General features: G+C 40.8%; 1 protein-coding gene across 6 annotated transcripts in view; it reads right to left on the bottom strand.

Annotated features, from left to right (window-relative positions):
- The window catches only part of IL1RAPL2 (interleukin 1 receptor accessory protein like 2), a 550,497-nt gene that overhangs the window by 234,576 nt on the left and 294,278 nt on the right, over window positions 1-21,643 (bottom strand). For all 6 annotated transcript variants that reach the window (XM_073358323.2, XM_073358325.2, XM_073358329.2 and 3 more), the window contains 2 exons: window positions 10,894-11,080; window positions 4,486-4,639 (listed from right to left, as the gene is read on the bottom strand). In XM_073358323.2, the coding sequence (XP_073214424.2) occupies window positions 4,486-4,639; window positions 10,894-11,080 (341 nt within the window). The remainder of the gene's footprint in view (window positions 1-4,485; window positions 4,640-10,893; window positions 11,081-21,643) is intronic.

Raw genomic sequence — 21,643 nt, 5'->3', positions numbered from 1 at the left:
TTCATCAGAGGCCCACCTCAAAACAGCCAAAAGCCCAGGTGAGTGCCTTCATCACTGGAATGTGAGAGACCCAGGTCCCTACTCCGCCTGAATTACAACAGAAGCTCTCAGTTTTTTTCCAAAAAAGGTTTGAAAAAGGTTTCTCCTTTGTCCCGACGCAGAATGGAAACATTTTTGAAATCCTGAAAATTTCAGTGGGACAGGGAAACAGTTTCCCATTCAGCTCTAAGGAAAACACATTTTGTGCCCAGGCCTAATACAAACATGTAAAGACAAGAGAACTCGAGAACTTATAATCTAAGATACCAACCAGCCTCCAAGAAAAAACTGATATTTGTATTCAGCATGGATGATCCAGTTCAGAAAAGATAAAACCCAACAAGATCCCTCATCCACAGCTATAGGTGTCCCTACTGTTGGTTCTCCGTGGGCCACAATCAGATGACCTTTGTCGTTCCATTGCTGATGTTAGCATCACAGATGTTAGCTGAGACACAAAATGCCTCTGTCTATTTTCTTCTGGCCAGTAAGCTGCAGCTGTTTATCTTTCACTTGTCACGGTTATCTATGCCTTGATCATTTCCTGGTTGTATTCTCAAAATACCCTCTACTGGGAGCTGTTCCTGAAGATTATTTGGACATCTCAGCTAACACAGACTGTAGCCACCTGCTTGTTAAGTGTAGCAACCTGGTAATGAAATAGTGCAATATTCTTTTGGTATTCTCAGGCAGAGCAACACAAGGGAGGATCAGAAATCTGAGCAATATCTGTCCTCAGAAGATTACTAGAGCAATTTTTGGAATAAAGAGGTTTGAATAAATATTCATAAAGCAAGCCTCTTTGAACTTCTGGATGCCTCTAAAATTTTAGGTACATAGCTTTTAACCTACACACAGTAAGGGCTACCTGTTCTCATTCTCAGTGCTGACTGAATACCAGAGGAAGGTGGGCATTACTGCATCAAATATGGCCTCCAGGGCCTACTGCCTTCTGTGGTTGCTACACGCACTACTATTTCCTCACCAAGGTCAGTCTGAGCTCTGCATACTGCCTGCCTGTCACAGAAATGTCCATGGCTATAAACAGGGAAGATGTAAATAAAAATAACTACAACAGTCACTAAAGTAGACAACACTTTCAGCTGCAGATGAGAAGATGTACAGGATAATAGAATCGAAGTTAAGCCACTTCTCTCTGCACAGCAGTACAGCTCCTCTTGCATAAGGGAGCCCAGGTGTTGCCTATTTTAATGTCAGGCTAACCCTTTACTCTAATAAAAAATTCCAGATCACCATGTCCTCAAGGTTAGGCCACCAGAGTCTTACAGTTCTGAATCTGTATGGTCAAAAAAGCCCGTGTGCCTGTGATTTCAAAATGCCAGCTCAGGCACGTTGAGAAGCAGCAGAAGTAACATCAGCATTAGAAACACCCCGCAGAGGAAAAAGCATTTGAAAGCAGTAGGTAAGATTTTTCTTTCTCCACGTCTGCAGTATACAGCAGCAGTGAAAATTCTCTTAGGGCTTTGCTTCCAACAGCTATTGCTTTTCTAGTTAGCCTTCAGCTGTATTTACTAACTGTAATTTACATGCAGCAGCAGGTCTGTCTGTCAGTCTGAGCTCAGGTTCTGTCCTCGCCCCTCATAGCATTGTAAATCTATTTTGATGGGAACTCAGCTGGATTCCAGAATTCAATTCCAGGAAGTGGGATAACGTTGCCCACTGTGTCAACCAGCAGCAACCTGTTTCCTAAATGCCTGTCTCTTACAGGTCACTGTTGATTACAGATGGCCTTCAGAACAGGTGAAGTGATAGGAAAGCAGGCTAGAGCACTGGTGGCAAAAGACATGTTCTTGGTCTGATTGAGGCAAATTTCTTATGTTTGTATACCAAGGATTTACTGGAGGTTATTCTTGTCCTTCACTACAACATCTATGAAGTCAGGTCAGAGAACCTGCCCTATCGTCAGAGGCACTGGGCCAGATGGCCTTCTTTCAAAGGGAGAGTTGACTATTTGCTGTTATGAAGAGGTTTCCATTAACTTGGCAGATAAGATTGCCCAGATCCATGAGAGACTGTCCTGCTCCACTAATATAATGTCAGTCCAGCAGGCAGCAAATGCACTGTCCTTTTTGGATGAGTTGTACCTGGTTTGCTGAAGGAAATTTTAGATTTACTATATGGCCTTCACAGAATTACCTGCAAAATGGACTCTTGTCCTTTATGGTCAGTGAAAAACAGTAGGGAAAGCTGGACTCCATTCATCAGTTTTAGTGGCCACATCACTTAACCATTAGTTAGGTTTCTATTTTGTCTTTGTTTTCACTCCAAAATGTATTTCACGGGAGGCGCAGTATAAATTAACCTATACCTAAATTAGTCACAGAGGAAGAAGGGTTTCTCAGAACGTTTGCCAGTCACATATTTTACTTCAGTCTCCTGGGACAACACTTATAGTCACACTTCAGCATCTTCTAATTATTGCTTCCCCCATGCATCTACTCCCAAGCTTTGGCTTGCTCTGCCTGTAGAATCGGCACTTTGCAGTGCAGTCATAGACACAGACAAATAAACCACTGTCATACTATTGAAAGATTTTTCCTATGAATTGATACATAAAATCAGTACATATCTCGATACCTCAAAGCTATTTGCATATAAAATCATGAACTGAAAAGAAGAAAAAATGAGTTTTTGTGCAGCACCAAACCATTACATATCTGGCATCACTGATTTTGCATGTACTGAATTGAACCCATTGCTATTATTCATCTAGACAGGTTGCCATTCATACAAATTGGGCAGAGCATTTCAAATATAATATTCCATAGAGATAGACCCAGGCCAAAAAAATTCAGATTTTGGTCTCAACCCCACTTAAAATTAGGGTTTGACATTATAGGTAAAACCCAATATATATTTATAAATTCATGTAAATTGAGATCACTTTTGCTTTGCTGCTATGTTCACAATGCTGATTACATAGATTATTAAGGAATAATAGGTTGCTTGTTGTAAATTGAGGAGAATATACGAATTGCACATCAAATTTCAAGGATAACAATTCCTTGCTTCTCAAGCGTTCTGCAAGCAGGAATGGTACCATATCCCTTACCTACAATTCTTAATACTTCAGATCATAAACCCTTTTATCTGAACAAATAATGAGAGCAAATATTACAACAGGTGCAGGGCAAATAAATTAAAACCTAAAGTACTGCAGATACTGCATAGTGGGCAGATAATGAACAGCTAACAAGGTCTTGCAGATACTAGAGGGGATGGAGAGAGCTGACAAGTCTGTAAGCTAAAGAACATCCACCATGTGGAATTGATACAGGTGTATTTACTTTTATTAGTCACATTCAGTTAGTATTCTGACTGAAAACCAGCATGCTACCTGGTATAGCAACTGCTTCCAAGGAAGGTCATGTGTTTTCATTTGATAGCTTTTGGTTCAGGTTGGTCAAACTGATGATGGTACAGAGATCTGTCCAGGCGCAAAAGCAGACTACAAATAATCATATACTGTGATTTTGACATCCAGTGAAAAAGATTCATTTCAAATAAGGGGCAATGATAACTAATGGGAAATTAATATGTATAAATCATAGTAGCTTCTGAAACTAATAATTTCAACAATGTTATTTTGAAAGCGTGTTAGAAATAGCATCTGGACTAAACAGAGCCTTGTGTAAGCAGGTGCAATTCTACTGATTTTGGCAGTGTTTATACCAAGACTGGCTCTGGCTCCATATCCTTCTAAATATTTGCTCAAAAGTTATTGTGTGAAGAACTGGAAGAAAACAATGATTTCAGAAGCTTGCTGATGGCAAATTAATAATGACAGGTACATTATCTAAAAAGGGAAAATGGAAAGGATTCAGGAATGAATGGGTATATAATGCAGTCCTACTCTTTCATTCCTGTCCTTACGATCTCTCCTGTGAACACACATGCATGGCATAATAAATGGACACTACTTAGTGAAAGCTTTCTATTATAATATTGCTTTTTAATTTTATTCTCAGAATAGGTGTCCTGAAGTCCTTACTGAAGACCAGACCTCCAACAGAGAATCTGATGACCAGAAATGAATCAGAAGATAAAAGGCATGGAACAATTGTGTACTCTGAACCATAAAACAGTTACTTATGCTGACTGTTTCTACTGCCTCTTTCTCTGGAGCAACATCTTAATGACTGCTAATTATTTTATTTGCATTTGCAGCCAATATTCCTCCTATTCACCATTAGAGAAGGGCCCAAGTCACACAGTCCAGATCTGGGCCTGAACTCCTCCGAAGTTTTGGGGTGCCAGGATCTAGGTTTTTGTTTTGGCCCTTTTTGTGCTTTTTTATCTTTAAACAACTGGGGCCTGATCTGCATTTCCCATTTAGGGTTGCTTGGGTTCAACCCATACTTCAGTTGCTGTGTGAAGCCATCTTCCCTGCATTTGAGAACTCACGTTATGCAAGAAGTTTCTTACCTGTAACCTTTAACTGAGTTGTTCTTCGTATTAGCTTGCCTTCAAACTTTAGTTCACAAGTATAATTTCCTCCGTCTTCTTCCTGGACTTCTTGTATTAAAAGAGTATTTCCTTTCTGAATTACGATGCTTCTCCACATTTTTGGCTTACATTCCTGCACAGAAACATCAGATGCCTCAATTAACCAGCTGGTACGGTAAAGCACCGGTCTGACTGGACAAGTAAACACGTACCTCACACAAATCTCAGTGGAAATACCTTGGCAAAACTGAGGTTTCTTAAAAAAAATCAATTTAATTTTAAGTATGGATATCGGATACAGGATCAGATATGATTTCGAGACAGCATGGAGATTTGAATATTCACCACTTGAAAAACTAGGGTTTATCTGAAGTCATTTTTGTTTAAAATTTAACAGACATGTATATAACAAGCTACAATAATGAATGCTCACTGAACTACATGTGCAGTGGTTTAGACATCATCTACCCAGGGCCAAGTAGAAAAAAAACCCTCTACTTTTTCATCATAAACCATTGTTTTAGTTAAAGATACATTAGTATTTTCCTAAATATACACCCTTGCTCGTGTATTTATATCCTGTGAAATTTGGCTCCAGCCTGAATCTTAACACATAAGGGCTCAGTGTAGATGTACTTAAAAAACAAGAAGAAAATTTGAAGAAAAAAATCCATGTGGCTGGTGCATTTACAGTGGCACAAAAACTCATAGCAGTTCCTGATTAGGTAGAAGGATGGTCCAGCGGACCCCAGAGTAGGACTCATGAGACCTGGGTTCGAGCCCTGGCTCAGCCCCAGATTTCCTGAGACACTTTCACTTAATCTACCCTTTGCCTCAGTACAACAGCAATAAATGGGGATAGTACCTCCTACCTCACAGGAGGGTTGGGAGGACAAAATCCATTAATGATTAGTAGGTGTTCAAATATGACAGTGATAAGACCCTAGAAAGGTTGCTTCAAATGCTTTGTTTGCACGATAACGTGTCAGACCTGTCATTGTTGTAAACATTTGGAAGGATACAATGAGGCCTAAAACAGTGTTTAAATATTCTGTGCCTGACTCACAACATTATTTTTAATAAAAATCAATGGCCTGAAATTGGATGATACAGTTCTCACTTCACCTCCTTGGAGGTATTGATGATCTACAGGTCCCATTGACTTCACCCCTCACCAGTTGTCATTTGGCCGGACTGGGCCGTATGTCCATATTTTTAATTGTTGTCCTGGTAGGAAGATTTGTAGTGATTCTGAAGTCTTTACATCGGGTCTGGTACTGTATGTGTGATCCAGTAAATGCTAGGCATCGCAATATCTGGTGCTTGATCCACTTCCAGGCTGAAGTACTGTATCATTCCAGCCAGCTAAATTTGACAGTACTTAGTGGTGTTGATCATTTAATACACCTTGGAATAATCAGTGCTAACATGTGGACATAGTCTGATAAGTGCCTCTATAAAGAGGTGCATCAGGGTGATATGTTTGTTCATCTCTCATGGACTTTAATATCCACTCCGCTCAGTCTGCAAACAAAATGATGGGTTGTTTTTGTTCCGTGACTTCCAGAGTTGCCAACTCAATCTGAACACCCAGTTCAGTAGCCATGGAGCACACAAAGCAACTCAGGAGGGTGCGAAAAAGTGACTTTAAGCCACCTTTGTCTACTCTAATTCTGGGCCTGAACCAGTCCCCCAGAGTAAATTAGAGCAGCTTGAGGGCTACTGTAACTTGTGTCATCTACTACTGCACTCAAGGAGCCAATATGCCACCTGGGGATTGCTGGGAGACAGTAAAGTCCGGGTCCCTTCTAGGTCATGAGCCTTACACCAACAGGAGGGAGATGGGATTGAGTAGGAGACATAACTCTATGACAATGGACAAACTCCCTGGACTTTGGTGGCCATCTATGCCAGCTTTAGGGCCCTTTATGTCAGCGGTGTGGCAAAAAGCAGTGAGAGGACAGCCCAGGATTTGAGCTAACATTTGAATCAAGTTGTGTTATGGTTTGGCTCTGACAATAATAATAATAATAATAAAATACAGTTAACACAGAACAGAGTGACATTGGTGGTGCTTCTTTTCCCCTTGAGAAATCATGACAGTTCCATGTTTTGTGTGTCCCAATTTCCAAATAAAATGTAATCAATACACAAGTAGAAAGGTGGATTATCTAACTTCCAGCCTTACAAACTCATACCAGATTCTGAAACCCTCTGCTTTTCAGGCATCATTAATAGCAAAGACTGAGGATGAAATTTTACCCTTAACAGGACAGATCCTGTGCGGTCCCATTGTCCTATCCAAATTTTGCTCCTACTGACACTTGGGCAACCCCATTACATTCTTGGTTGACACTAGTGCAACTCAGTGGTCTCCAGTGGGGTTGCACAGGTGTGAATTAAATGAAATTCAGCCCTGCTCTTGGAATTTAGTTAATAGTTGATAATGCAGGAAAAGGAACTAAATCCAGCTCCCTATCTGCATGCAGAGAACGGCTCTGATGAGCAAGAAAGTGCCATTTTTATATAGATACCTTTCTGAGTGACATTAGATTTTTAGCCCTGTTTAAAGGTGCCCCAAATTTGAACAGACCCTCTGTCCTCGGGTGACAGAACATGAATCTGGTCCAAAGAACATGATCCAGGTCTATCCATCTCTGGTTAAAAAGGACTACAATTCCCAGAATGCACCGGTAAGTGTGTTTCAGTAGGTAACTGCTTTGCATCTTTTCTGTAATGTAGCAGTAAAAGTCCCATGTCTCATAACAGCTTCCAGGGTAAGATTTTTGTTTTTCTTTTTTGAAAAATACCAGAGCGAACAAGACAAACAAAACAAATCACTTTTCTTTGGCAGGATGTTGCTTTACATATTATGTACTTCTAATAAAGAGGGTCACATCTTCCTACTGTAATGATTAATGAGGTAGAGGAAACAATGTATGTGTCTGTCCCGGTTGTCTATTCAGAATTGCACTGAGCAGAGAGGTTTGTAACACTCACTTATTAATTATTCAACACTGTTTATCTCCTTGTTTACTTCAAAACATTTCCTATTTTAAAATGATTTACAACTCCCCCAAATTTTAGCTCATTTACATTACTTCTTCCATCTGCTACCCAGCATTTCCAACTCTGAATGGAAAGTTCTGGCTTTTAGTCTGTCCGGATTCATTTTATATGGATTGGTTCACTGTACGGGACTGACACAAGAGCAGAAAGGCAGAAAGTAGAAATCACAAAAATATGCATTTTAAAACCACCCCCCCAAAAAAAGTAGTCTTTATATTCTGGAGGAAATTAAACTAGATCCCCTGTCAGACAGATGCTAACTCCCTTTAATAATCAGTCCCCAAGTGTACGATTATTTCTTATTTAAATCAGGTCACATTCTTTTTCTGGTTTGTCTTGATGGAGTAATTTTAACTCTTCCCTTTATTTGCACATTTCTCTCATGAGTCTTTGGCCCTCAGAGTCACTTCAATAACTAGGCTGTTCATTATTGTGCTTCTCTCTTCTTCCCTGAAATTTTTAAGTGGTAGCACGTCAACGACTCTGTTTTTGCAGACTCGTATAACTAGTACCTGTCCTTCACCTGTCATTCTAATTGTTTTCATAGCTATTTCTTCAACACAGTCATAGCAAGGAGGTGGTGGGGAGGCAAGAAGGGGTTAGGGCTCTTCTTTCTAGATACATCTTTTTTTCTCCTCCAGTTTATTTTTCCATGAGAGTAATTCTATTCTTAAGTCTTGTTCATTCAATCATGTCTTGACACCTGCATTTATCTAAAAAAATCCTTTATTCATGTTGTCAAAACAGTTATTTAGGCCTGATGGTGCTTTGGAAAGAAAGTCACATTGACATTAATGCGTAATTCTTTAAAACAGGCATTTCATTAGTATAATTTCTGCTATAAATGAAACTTACACTTTTAATAATAATAATTTTGTTAGTATTTTTCCTAGAGAGTTTGGGTGTAGAAATATAGTCATGCTTAATTCTATTAAGGACATGCTCAAATTGCATTAGGTAGCTTGTTACTATTAATGCACCCAATTCTGTAATCCCTCCACATGTAGACCTCCTACTGAGGTCAATGAGAAGTCTGCTCATGGCAAGCTTGTAGCATTGGATCTGCTGTCTCACAGTAGACCAGTGCCCACAAGCCCAAATTCCCTGACCTTCAAGGGACAACAGTCACTGGAAGGTCCTATCATGATCACAAGCTTTTCTGGTGGGAGTTGTGTCCAGCTCTCCTTAAGCAAAGGGAAGGGGAAGAATCCTGGGGGACCACCTTGGCTTTGACTATCATCTTCATATTTTGGAAAACATTCACTGTCCAGGTGTATCATGAGTATGGGCAAAGTATTCAGCACAGTGGCCTTTGCCCTACCTGGATCTAAGGCAGGTGAGAAGGTGATTGATAGTATGTGTGCATCTATATCTCCATAATGACAGGTTTCAGAGTAGCAGCCGTGTTAGTCTGTATTCGCAAAAAGAAAAGGAGGACTTGTGGCACCTTAGCGACTAACCAATTTTGTTAGTCTCTAAGGTGCCACAAGTCCTCCTTTTCTTATATCTCCATAGTGAGTGCAGCCTTGTATGTTAACTGGCTTGATCCTTTCAATCTCTCTCTAAGTCTGAAATCACACACCCTCTTTAGAAACTTCAGGTCAGGCCCTCAAGTGATACAAGTCACCACAATTCTATTGACTTCAGTGGAGATGCAGAGGGCGTAGAGATTATGGGCTAAATTCTATAAGCTCTTTGGAGCAGGGGCTATCTTTTTGTTATGTGCTTGTACAACGTTTAGCACAAAGGGCACCTGGTCTATGACTGGAGCGCCTAGGTGCTGCCGTAGTACAAATAATAAATAGGAATAAAAATATTCTGAAATCAAAGGGATGTAGCAGAGACACAAGTCTTCTCTAGACTCTGACCCTCAACCTTTCTTTAGACTAGAGTGAGAAAAGAGAATGTCTATGCCAGCTAGTGCCATAATTCTCTTTGGAGTGTTTTTCAACAACCTCTGCCACAAATGGGTTTGAAGGCATAACCTGCCCTACATATATCACGCATAATACGACATTAACATTGGAATCCCCAGTGATTGAACCCTTCTGACTTTTTTTAGGTCTGTTACAGATGATGTATGTGGGGTCTAAGAAGTGAAGATCCTGCCATCCAATCTGCATTTGTTAGCACATTTATTAAAGGACACTTATCATTAAGTATGAATAAGGAGGACGACGGAGGAGGTTATTCCAGTAATGTCTCTTTTTCTTAGCAAAGCAGACTAAAAGTCCATTTTGATTGTCTTGCGGCTGCACTGTTATCTTCAAAATATAATATCAGTTCTGGTCAATTTAATCATTGTGACAACTCAGTCAGCTGTCAGACCGAAAGCCGGTGCTATATAATCTATGTGTTGGACACAGAAGACATGTACATGTGTGAAAAAAAAATAAATGAAAGTTCTGTTCCCATTTCTGGCCAGTACAATTCCTCACTGATTTTGGTTTGCACTTTTCTTGCATTCATTTTCCTGGAGTGTTTTAAGAGTAACTGCTGGGGATTATGTCTGTCAGATAATTTCTGCAAAGTGAACTTACATAATGATAATGCCTTCTTCAGACTTTTGGTATTCAGCAGGTATATGGGTAGGACATGAGACTTCTGCCCATACACTTTCTTTTCTGTACAATTTCATAACTAAATATGCATATTTCATGTGTAAACAGCTCTAAACATATCTGCCCATATAACGGGGGGGGGGGAAGCTTTCATGGCTTTTATATGAGTTACAGTACATGTTTTGTCAGTGTAAATTGGAATATCCAAGACTTTGTAAAAATGAAAATAGAGTGACAACTTTTTTGTCATTGTTATTTTCTGATGCACCTGTGCATCTGGCAAGTCAAAACTCAGTGCATCTCAAAATGTATTATGTATACACAGCGCTCACACACACTCTACATGGTGGTGCTGATGGCATGTAAAACAGCGTTGCCTCCAGCTGGGTTGATTGCAATATTCAGAAATGGCAGAGTTCCTCCAGTGCAGAAGCTGTGGTGGGGGTGAGGGGGCGGGTGGGGGAGGCGGTGGAACATCTGAGCTTGTATTCCAGTTGTTAGAGCAGGGTTTTTTTAAGTTCCTAAAGTAGGGAAGACCCTTCACAGATATGGAGCTGCTGTCGGTCACTGGCCAGGCTGGATAATTTTGCACCAATAAAGATAAATCCTGTGCATCAGAACTGTCAGGCTTTGGTTGGTCCTTCAGAGCAGTCACTCATCACTTGACGCACAAAAAGTTCATAACTGGATGCAAGACTGAAAACAAAGAAAGTAATTGTATATATTCAACAAAATGCTAATTAGATAGCCATGTTACCTTGTACCATACTACTTCTGGCTCTTGATGTGATGTTTTATAATCCTCAATATCAGGGCAGGAGATTATCTTTCTTTTCGTGACTTCTGATTTTTCCAAATATCGGATCTGGCTGTTGTAGCAAAGCCCAGATTCATTCTCAGCCACTGTCAAGGACATTGACACCTTCATGCAATAGGTGGAGTTTCTGCAAGAACAGAGAAGAGTTTTACACTGATAGCTTAGTTTTTACCACGTCTGTTTCAAAAGTATCGGCTTTGTCATCAAGATCTCACCTTCATGATTCAGGAACACACTCAAATAAGTCACTGTAATGTTATGCAATTCAGGTGTTAAGAAAATATTAAAGAGATGCAAATTAAATATGAAGCATCACACAGAACTTACATTCGCCAAGGCAATTTCTTTTATCGAGCTCAGTGGCATAATTGTAGTGATCCTCATTACCAGATAAGAGAAGAATGTTCAACTCCCAGAACTGGTTTCAGCTCCCCAGCAGGAGTTACTGTGCTATTAACTAGAGGAAGGGGAGTATATGTAGGTAGTATAATTTTTCAGAGATCTGAGAGGCACTGAAGACCATGAAAAGAAGTCCCATCCCACTTGAGCTCCTTCAATGGTAAGGGTGCAGGGCCTCAAGGTTTGGAGCAAAAGAATTTATATGTATTACCTGCAAGCACCTCTAAAATGAAGGCCAGCACTGCCTCAAAAGTCGGTGGAGGAGGCATAACCAGGCAACTGAGGGACATGCTAATCAGCACACCCCCTTTCAGGCAGCTTTCACTGGAACATCTCCTATAGATCCCAGAGACACCACCTCCCTTCCCCTCAGGGTGACTCCAACCTAGAGTACACTGGGATGCAATTTGCTCTCCTCTGAGTCAGTGGTACTAAATCATGCATAAAATGCAGGAATAATTCCTTCCACTGAAGGAATGATTGGTGAAAGTCTATGGCAAGAGGTCAGACCGGACAGAGATAGTGGTCCCTTCTGGCATTAAATCTATGATCCTACAATTATAATTTCCAAAAAAAAACAGAGAGGGTGAAGTCCAGGAAAGTGTGCATGAGTGAAATCCAACTGTTCTTGTTTTTCTTGCTGTCAGTCCAGAATAAATGTTAATGACCAAGCTACATGCTTCCTGAATATGAAAATCAGGTTAAAATGGAAATGCTTATAGACTCACAACTTTAACAGAGTTAGCAGCTACCACAATAACAACTCATGCTGATATTTATCACGGTGTTACTGTCAAGCATTTACAGTTTGTGCAAGAGTGGTGCAACTCAGACTGTCAGATTCTGGTTTTCATTAGAAGGGATGGGAAACACAGTCCTTTAAGAACAGACTACAAATTACGACAGACATTATAATGAGGGCTCTGTTTCCCATCATGCATCACTTTGTCACTTTAAGTTTTCCGGAATCAAAGAGGTCTGGGGTAAGACTGATACACTGCCTGGCTACAATATCACGGAGAGTGCTGGAGAGTTCCCGCTGAAGAAATTACCGCTTTGCTTCAGTATTCTTCTGCGGCGACTGTGTTTCAGATTGTTTTAGCTGGTACAAAATAGAGGGCAGCACTGCAAATACATTTTGCCCCATTCTCCTGGGGAATGATCAATGACCACATGGTCAAACCTCTGACACTGACATCAAGATGATGAATCCTCAAATTAGACTTATGAGGAGTTTCAACTGAAAAAGACAAATACCAGTTTATCGCATTGCAAATCTTTTGTTGCACATCATTATGGTAATAAAATGTCACATGGAACAGCACGTGTGGAGCCTGCAGCTAGAAATATACTAAAGACGTGTCACTGCGTTTTTCCTCTGACAGAGGCTTTTTAATTTTTGTTGTTGTTTTATTTAATCTAAAGTATAGTTGTCAGAGCTGAAAAATAAACATTTTGGGAGGGGTTTTGAAAAGTCCCTGTGCAACTTAACAATAAAAATCAATTTTCTCCTAAAACATGTCTGTGTTTTTGAAAATTTCACCCTTTGTTCCTTGCATGGGGGAAAAATAATTATTTAAAGCTGAAGTTTGAAGCATATTTTGACGGAGCACTAAAAACCCACACAACAGCAGTGCATTTACTTTACCACTGATGCATGTATATAATTAGCAGCATTAAGCAATTGGTAATTATTAACTTACCTGGATGATTACACATATTCTTGATTACAAGACAGGTCACATACCCAGTAGAAATTATCAAGGCTCGTAAAGATAATGACTTTGGGGTTGTTATTCATTATTTGATATAATTTAATAGTGCTATATTTTCTGCTAACAATCTTTCATTATTTAGATTACATTTTGAACAGGGCCTGAGGCTAGTTCTATTTAAAATGCTTACTCCCTAAAAATGTAACATTCCTTTCACTAGTTACAATCGAATTGATCAGAGTTGAGGAAACTGACTGACTGGTGAGCAACATCACTTAAAAAAACCCAAAAACCTGCCAGAATAAGTCTATTCAAGCTCATGATAAATAAAGTCTTTACTAAGCCAACAACAATAGGCTTGAGAACTGGATGAACTATCTACCACTGGCTGCATGTGACCTGGTCTCTTTTCCTTGAGGATATTGATAGACTGGCCAATGTTATCCCTATATTTATTACCTCCGTTTTCCTTCTTTAAAAATAATGACGAATCTCATTAATTTGTATTATAGAAAGGAGGAACTTCTCCCAATACAATATAATGAAAACAAAGGTGGGCTGGTTGCACTGGGCCCCAAGCATGGAGGGAATAGGAGAGGAAGGTTACATATAAAGAGTAAATAGGGGAGGAATGTACTTGCAAAGAACACAGAAAAGTAACAAATAATCACTATTTTAGTGTTGCTATAGCAGATAAATGAAATTGACAAAATCATTTGTTTTCCACTGTGGATGGGGAGCTGGCTAGATGAAGGTTTGTAGACATGACCTTGAAAATAGATGAGTTTAGCAGGGAGTTTGCAAGTCAGTAGAAACAGTTGTTGATCAAGTACAACTCAAATGATCTTAGACCTTAATGGGATTTCAGAGCACTCATTTAATAGACAAGAGGTAGGCTCAGCATAGAGAACATTTCTGGTAGAAAATTAACTTGAGACCTTGAAAACGCGTCTTCTAAAGCATTATCACTTCTTAAAGGGTCTCAAGCTGCTCACTCTCCCATTGGGTTGACCTCCACAGGTTTCAGTTTCTTTAAGAGAAAGCACTACTAACAAGGAAAGGGAGAAGAAAGAGGAGGAAAAGACAGACCTTCTTTTTGCAAGGAGAAAGGATTTGGAAGTCTTAACATATTGGCACCAGAGGTTGTGATTCCCCATCTCAAAGTACTACTGTACTAATGTTTCCGCTCTCTAGACTGGAGAAGTGCACAGCTCAACAGTTTTGCTTTGCAGGAGTTTGTGAAACTATTTCCTTCTATCACAGTGTCTAGGTCTTTGCAATCCTCCTACCAAATTTTGCTTTGAATTATGGATTCAAACAAACTCAGAATCCAAAAGAAAACCATGGCCAAAACAGCAGCAGTGGTGGATTAGCTACAGGGCCAATGGGGCCCATGTACAGGGGCCCCGGCCAATTGGGAGCCCCTGGAAAAATGGGCACCCCTTCTTCCCCGACCCACTCTGCCTGCCTAGTGCTCCTGCTGGTTTTTTTATTTCATTATCATTGCAGAGCTATAGGTTGGTCACATATCCAAGGGCAGATGCAATTGTGAATACCACGAGGGGATTCATGGAAGCTGTGCCCAAGAAAGAACACAAGAACCAGGCTTCTAATGGAATGCAACATGCTGCCTGCTCATTTTAACTGTTGAACTCTATTCAATCTATGGCACTTTCATTGGCTCATTGTAACACTAATAGCAGCTATGTGCAGTTCAGCCTCCTGAGTCCATTCCCTTTAACTGAGTCTCCACAACTTGGGAACTTAGCAGCTTCTGACTTATAAAGAATACCAACCCATCATCTAGCTCTCTCTGAAAATCAAGAGCACTTGTTCTGCTAACAACTATCTGCAGGAAATTGCTTCCTTTACCAGACCCTGACAGTTTCCTGTTTTTCACTCTAGTCATTACCGGGAGAACTATCCAGGTAATCAATAAATTCCAGAATCTGAATTTATGTTGCCATTATTTGCAATACAAGCCCAACGTTACTTAATGGTTTCATGTGTGTCTGCAGATGGTGTCTCAAGTTGTTCTACACCAGTTCCATGAGGTTATAGTCTTCTGATCTGTTAGAGAAAAACATATAATTTACTATCATCATACAATTCTGAACACAGATATTGTATATTTCCTCGATTGGAAAAGTGTTTAATGTATGATATTATTAACTCTATGGGAGTCTTCACTAGGTTAGCACCTTATTCTTCTATGAGCCCTGCTGCGGCGTGTTTTGGGTCATTGCCTGCAGAAGATACCGACCATGCAAATCACACTTGGATTTGTATTTTCAAAGTTCTTGGATGTGCAAGCCCTTCTTTCTCCCCAGAATGTGATGCACATTGACTCCTTCAAGTTAAAAGGCAATACCTGCAAGAGAAAAAATTTAGTAGACACTTGACATCACTGTAGTTGTCTATTGAACCATAAACAAAGAGTACATATTCCTTCTGTTCCTCAGTGTATGTTACCTTGGCTTGGCACAACTCCAACCATTTCTGCAGAAGAGTTTGCTGTTTCTTTTACTGTTGTAATTCCAATCCCAACTCCTGTATCAAAAACCCAAATGCTACTTGGCTCATCATGTTCATCCTCTAATGTCTGAATGGCCCTCAGGATCTCACTAGTAAAAACAAAAACAGTTTAGAAACATTATCACAGAAAATTAGGTGCAGCATGTTATAGTTGCATCATGCTACAAGTCCATTTTACCATACCTTGTGTATTTTCTGATATTTCCTTTCCATGGGTCCTCCAATACACAGCTGTGGCCTTAATCCAGACTGAAACTCCATGCAAATTCCTATTCCTTCAAGCAGAAGAACTATTTGTGTTATGCTTATCTCAGCATTCTTTAGGTTTCTCCATTCTCCTGCACTGTTCCCTGGTAAGCTGTTCTCATTACACCATATGGTTGCTGTCATATGCACTGGATTCTGAAGTCAGAGGCAGGTTCATCTTGAAAAAAAACACTGTCCCAGTAGCCTATGTTTTAACATGCAGAAAGGATGTACCATTGGCCAAATACCAACAAGAAGAAACTTGTACTGGGCAAAGTCACTACAGGCCAACATAAAAGAGGAGTACGAATTGTGGTTTGGTTTCAAGATACCCAGAGACATCTCCACAGACGAACAGTCAGGAATACACGTTCTTAACAATGGCATCTAAGAGAGTAGTCTGCTCCTCATCATGCCCTCATTCATGTCATTAAGCAGAATGGATATTTTTTGGATTGAACAACTAATGCTTCTGAATTTTCTGAAGGCCCAGTATATTGGTCAAGGTTGATCTGTTACACATTAGTTTAACTTATCCTCATCTGTCCAGTGTTTAGATAGATTAGATCCCAAGCTAGGTTTCAGCAAATGCTCTCTTCAGAGGACATCGGCACACATTGGAGGGTAGACGACATCTAATGTTATCATTGACATGGGCACTCTCAAGAAGACCAAAAAACATGATGACAGGATTCCCCAGTAGCAGACTGTCTTCAAGACTCCCCACAGTAGGAAGTACAAGGAGCCAGTTTTCACCTTTATTATCTCCAGAGGAACTGACTGGCTCTACTGATCCGTTCACCTCAATAGGAGCTGTCTACCTGTCTTCTCCAGAAAGAAGATACCACCCCCCATCACCAAAATCACATAAATAAGGACTGCTCAGCATTAGATAGAGATAAAAACGAAGTCTTTTTCTCCTTTGGTAATGTTACTACTGCAATTGTCCTTTCAGACAGGTAACAATCTCTGAAAGCATTAAAACTTCTAAAAACAAGGTAAATTGTAAATACAAGATGAGATTATACAGAATGCAGCAAACTGCAGGAGTTGACTAGGAACATCAAAACTTCTATACTTTATCCGAGGTCCGAGTCCAACATTTTTTCTCTCACAGTAGCCGGCTTCAGAGGAAGAAATTCTGCAATAGGCCGCATATGCTCCCAGGGGAAATTTCCTCATAGCCACCAATAGCTAGAGGTTGACTTATGTCACGAAGCTTGAGAGCTTACATACCTTCCAAAGCTTTTATTCATTTATGTTTTAATATTTACCATAAGATCTCTGGATATTTTTGTTAAAATACATTCTGTGCTAGAAGAGCTACATTTCAGGAATAGCATGAAACTAAGGCCCTGAAACAACCACCCCCAGGAGATCCCCCCTCCAATAATGTGATTTTTAATAAGCTGCTAGTTAGAACCTATAGCACCTTCTCTTTTTATTCTAGTCCACCCCACACTGTGGGAAAATTAATGTGTCTGTTCCCCTTCATATCTTAATTAGACACAAACAAACTGAAGTTCAGGACAGCAGGTCTCTCTGAAGTGCTCTCTGCATAAGTACTGCTGAGCCTGACCAGTTCTGCTGCCTAAGGGAATAAAACCCCTAGGGGATACAGTCTTTCCTGGTGCATACAATTGACAACAGTGTATGCAACAGGAGAAAGAGAAGCTCCCTCAAATACAGACAACTGGGAAAACTAAATGAATGGATCAGTTATTATTTGATAGGGTTAAAAAAAGAAAGCGTGCATGAAGAAAGCATAATGTGTGTTTAATTATGTTAATTTACAAAGAGAACTGCTCAAAGTCTTTCAGAAATTCCTCCTGTTAGTGACCTGTGAAAAGTGTTCATCAGTAAAAGAGAAATACATGACAGCAGATCAAATTCTCAGACACCTGGCAATTTAACAGAGTATTCCCCTTTGGACCCAGCACCCTACATTTTGACCAAACTGATTCCCTTTTACACGCTCTGGGTCTTTTGAGAATTGTGTCATTTCCTTTTACCCCTCAGTCAAATCAAATGTAATTAACTGTTACATGAAGGCCAAATCCTACTATCTCAAAGGACACTCCCCCCTCTGTACCATAAGGCAGAGGAAAACAAAGGAAAGGAAGGTCCCTTACTTTTGGAAGTACTGGTGGCTGGTAATAGCTCACCTTACCTGATCCCTCTCTTTACAGTGTGTATGGTAACACCCATTGTTTCATGTTCTCTGTGTATATAAATCTCCCCACTGTATTTTCCACTGAATGCATCCAGTGAAGTGAGCTGTAGCTCACGAAAGCTTATGCTGAAATAAATTGGTTAGTCTCTAAGGTGCCACAAGTACTCCTTTTCTTTTTTTGGTGGTAGGGAGTGAGTACTGGCTGTGTGTCCCACTCTTCCCCAATTTCTCACCCTCTATCAAAAGTAAATGGTATAGGGGAACAAAGCATGGCTACTCCCTAAAATAACTGAAAGAGAGTTGGTCATTCATTCAGGAATGGATCCTGTAACACTGATAAACAAAGCTTGGAAATATGTTAGAAGGCTGATTCCATGTAAAAAGAGATTGTGAAATCCATGTGACTGCTAGAAAAATGTCATGGATGGGTTGGCTATGGAAGCCGACAACATGCCTTAACATGACTTGGGGTTCAGGTCTGTGTGTGATCAAACAGAGAGGTGCAATCAGACAACTGGTTAGATGGCCTTCTCTTGGATCGTGCTTGACTTATTGCTCCAGGATCATAAGCATAGGCGATGGAACTAGGAGTGCTGGGGGTGCTGCTACAGTCCCTGGCTTGAACTGGTTTCCATCATATTCAGGGTTTACAGTTTGGTTCAATGGCACTCAGCATCCCCACTATAAAATTTGTTCCAGCACCTCTGATCATAAGTAACAATGAGCGAGATGAACAATCTAAATGTAAAGACTTTAGTGAATTTGAAATGGTAACTTAGAAACCTTTTCACAGTAAATTATAGAGAAGGCACTTGCCAGATAGGTACATAGAAGCAGATATAGAGTGATTACGTTGAAACTCTAGCAACCTTTCAGAGGGATTTAGGAGAGTCTCCTTTCCTTTCACCCCCCCCCCCACTCCCCGCCAAATCCATGGAAACTTTAGCATAGGGTGTTTAAGTCCCCTCTGCAAGTCAAAGACTCTGCTGCCAACAGAATGAATGGCCATGTTAAAAACTTAGCTCATGAGATTAAGGTGCCTCATAAGGCAGTTTCATTAGCTTTGGGAGGACCATATTAACCCCACAACATAGATGTTTTAAAAGGGGGCTGCAGAGAAAGTGGCCTCATCATTCACGTATTTGTGGAGTGTTTTAGCCCTCGTACCTTTTTTGGACGCAAAGAATTTGTATAACCCCCCTTTTGTCTTTTGGCTGGTTGCAAAGGTTTTAATGGCAGTTCTTTATTTTATTTTATTTTTAACTTAAAAGACGGGATTTCAGAGCATTCCTGAGATGGACTATTTGTCGGAACCTCTTTGAAGTGTGTTCTTTAGCTCTGCTTGACTCCCATACGTGTAATGTGATATGAGGGGCCATCAGGTGAGAGAAGTCTTGCTGACACCCCTACAGAAAAACCCTCTAAGGTGGATTTGCATTGACTGTCTATATGTTCCTGTCAGGGTTCCCTCTCCACTCTGAACTCTAGGATACAGACGTGGGGACCTGCATGAGAGACCCCCTAAGCTTATTTCTACCATCTTAGGTTAAAAATTCCCCAAGGCACAAATTCTCCCTCGTACCTTGGGTTCAGTAACAATGCCACCACCAAGTGAATTAGACAAACTCAGGGAAAGGACCACTTGGAGTTCCTACTCCCCCCTAATATCCCCCCAAACCCCCACACCCCCTTTCCTGGGGAGGCTTGAGAATGAACAAGATGAACACAGACCAACCTTGGGTTTTTTTAGGACACTAAAAAACCCCCCAATCAGATTCTAAAAGAAACAGAACTTTATTATAAAGAAAAAAGGTAAAAGAAGCACCTCTGTAAAATCAGAATGGAAGATAATCTTACAGGGCAATCAGATTCAAAAACACAGAGGACTTCCCTCTGGGCCAAACTTTAAAGTTACAAAAAGAAAACCAGGAATTCACCTTCCTCTCAGCACAGAGAAAATTGAGATTGGGTGTTTTTCTAGAAGATCTTCTCTAGGAATTATTGCATTAATCTTGTCTCCTGCTAAAGAATTTCCACGCAGTCTCACAACATTACCTAAACACTTGCCTTTTTAATATAACGAACTCCAAAGATGTTCAGGTTCACTGAATCCCATTTAACTTAACTCCACAAGGTTTGTTGGGAATATTGTCAGTCTCTCACACCCTAGTCTGGGCTCATTTGCAAACAGTGAAACAGAGAATATTAACATTAAAGTTATCACCCCGGTATAATAAACTCTTATCCAATCACTGAAATATATATTTTTACCCATTGTCATCATCACAGTCATGTCAGCCTTTCCCTCATACACTCACTCCCACATACCCAACCCACCTTCCCCAGTGTCCTCACCCCACCCCACTAAATTGTTTTGTTGGCCTCGATCCTGCCAGGAGCTCTGAGGAGGCATTTTCCCAAACCCACTCAGAGCCCCCACAATAGAGCACAGAGCTTCTTGCAAGATTAGACCTTGATGTTGTACATTGCTGTACACTGTACTTCTTTTTGCACTGCATTGATCCTACTGTATGATTCTGGTAGAGGTGAAAGTAAGCCGGCATTGGCCGGTACACTGTGCCGGACTGGACTGGCTTCCCCAGGCCAGCAATTTAAAGGGCCCAGGGCTTCCCGCAGCGGCTGGAGCGGCCCGGGGCTCCCCTCAGCGGCCGGAGCCCCCCGATTTGAAGGGCCCGGGGCTCCCCGCAGTGACCGGAGCCCCGGACCCTTTAAATCGCCTCCTGAGCCCTGCTGCCGGAGCCCTGGGGTAGCGGCGGTAGGGCTCCGGCCGTGATTTAAAGGGCCTGGGGCTCCGGCAGCTGTGGGGAGCCCCGGGCCCTTTAAATCATCGCCCAAGCCCCGCTGCGGGAGCCATGAGGTAGAGGCGGCAGGGCTCTGGTGCTGATTTAAAGGGCCCGGTTGCAGTGGCCAGACCCCAGGCCCTTTAAATCGCCCCTGAGCCCCGGGGCTCCCAGCCGCCTCTGCAGCTGGTAGCTCCAGGGGTGATTTAAAGGCCTGGGACTCCCAGCCACTGCTAGTGCAGCCGAAGCCCCGGGGCCTTTAAATCTTGATTTAAAGGGCCCAGGTATTTAAAGGCCCCGCCTCTTCCGGTTGAGGCCACGCCCTCTGCTCAGGACTCCAGCATACCGGTAAGTCCTTTAAGCTACTTTCACCCCAAGATTCTGCAGTTAGTTTATAAAAGGCAATACTTGAAACAAATTATAGATGTTTCTACAAAATCATCTTCTGCAATTCCTGCTTTTCAGCTGTGACCTTCATATTCTTGCAAACTAAGTGATCTTGATTAAGGATTGTAAAATGGAAACATCTGCTTAAAAAACAAAACAAAACACATTTTAATTTCAGCTTGATCAGTTCAAAATCTTTTACAGAGTTTGTGGTGTGACTAGTCCATCACAATAACATTATTATATTTCAGAGTATTACATCTAACCCAATTGTAATGAAATGAAAATAAATTACTATTGCTCTTTCCTCAGCTATTTTAAGCTACTTCTAATTTTATAAACAACAAAAGCAAGGATTCATTACCAAATTTTTGGAAGAAAAAAATAAATTTATTCAAGCAAGAAATGTGGTCTTTTATGTATAATTACAAGAC

Source organism: Lepidochelys kempii, chromosome 9 (assembly GCF_965140285.1).
Source record: "Lepidochelys kempii isolate rLepKem1 chromosome 9, rLepKem1.hap1, whole genome shotgun sequence".
NCBI classification, from domain to species: Eukaryota; Metazoa; Chordata; order Testudines; family Cheloniidae; genus Lepidochelys; species Lepidochelys kempii.
This window is presented reverse-complemented; position numbering and strand designations above follow the sequence as displayed.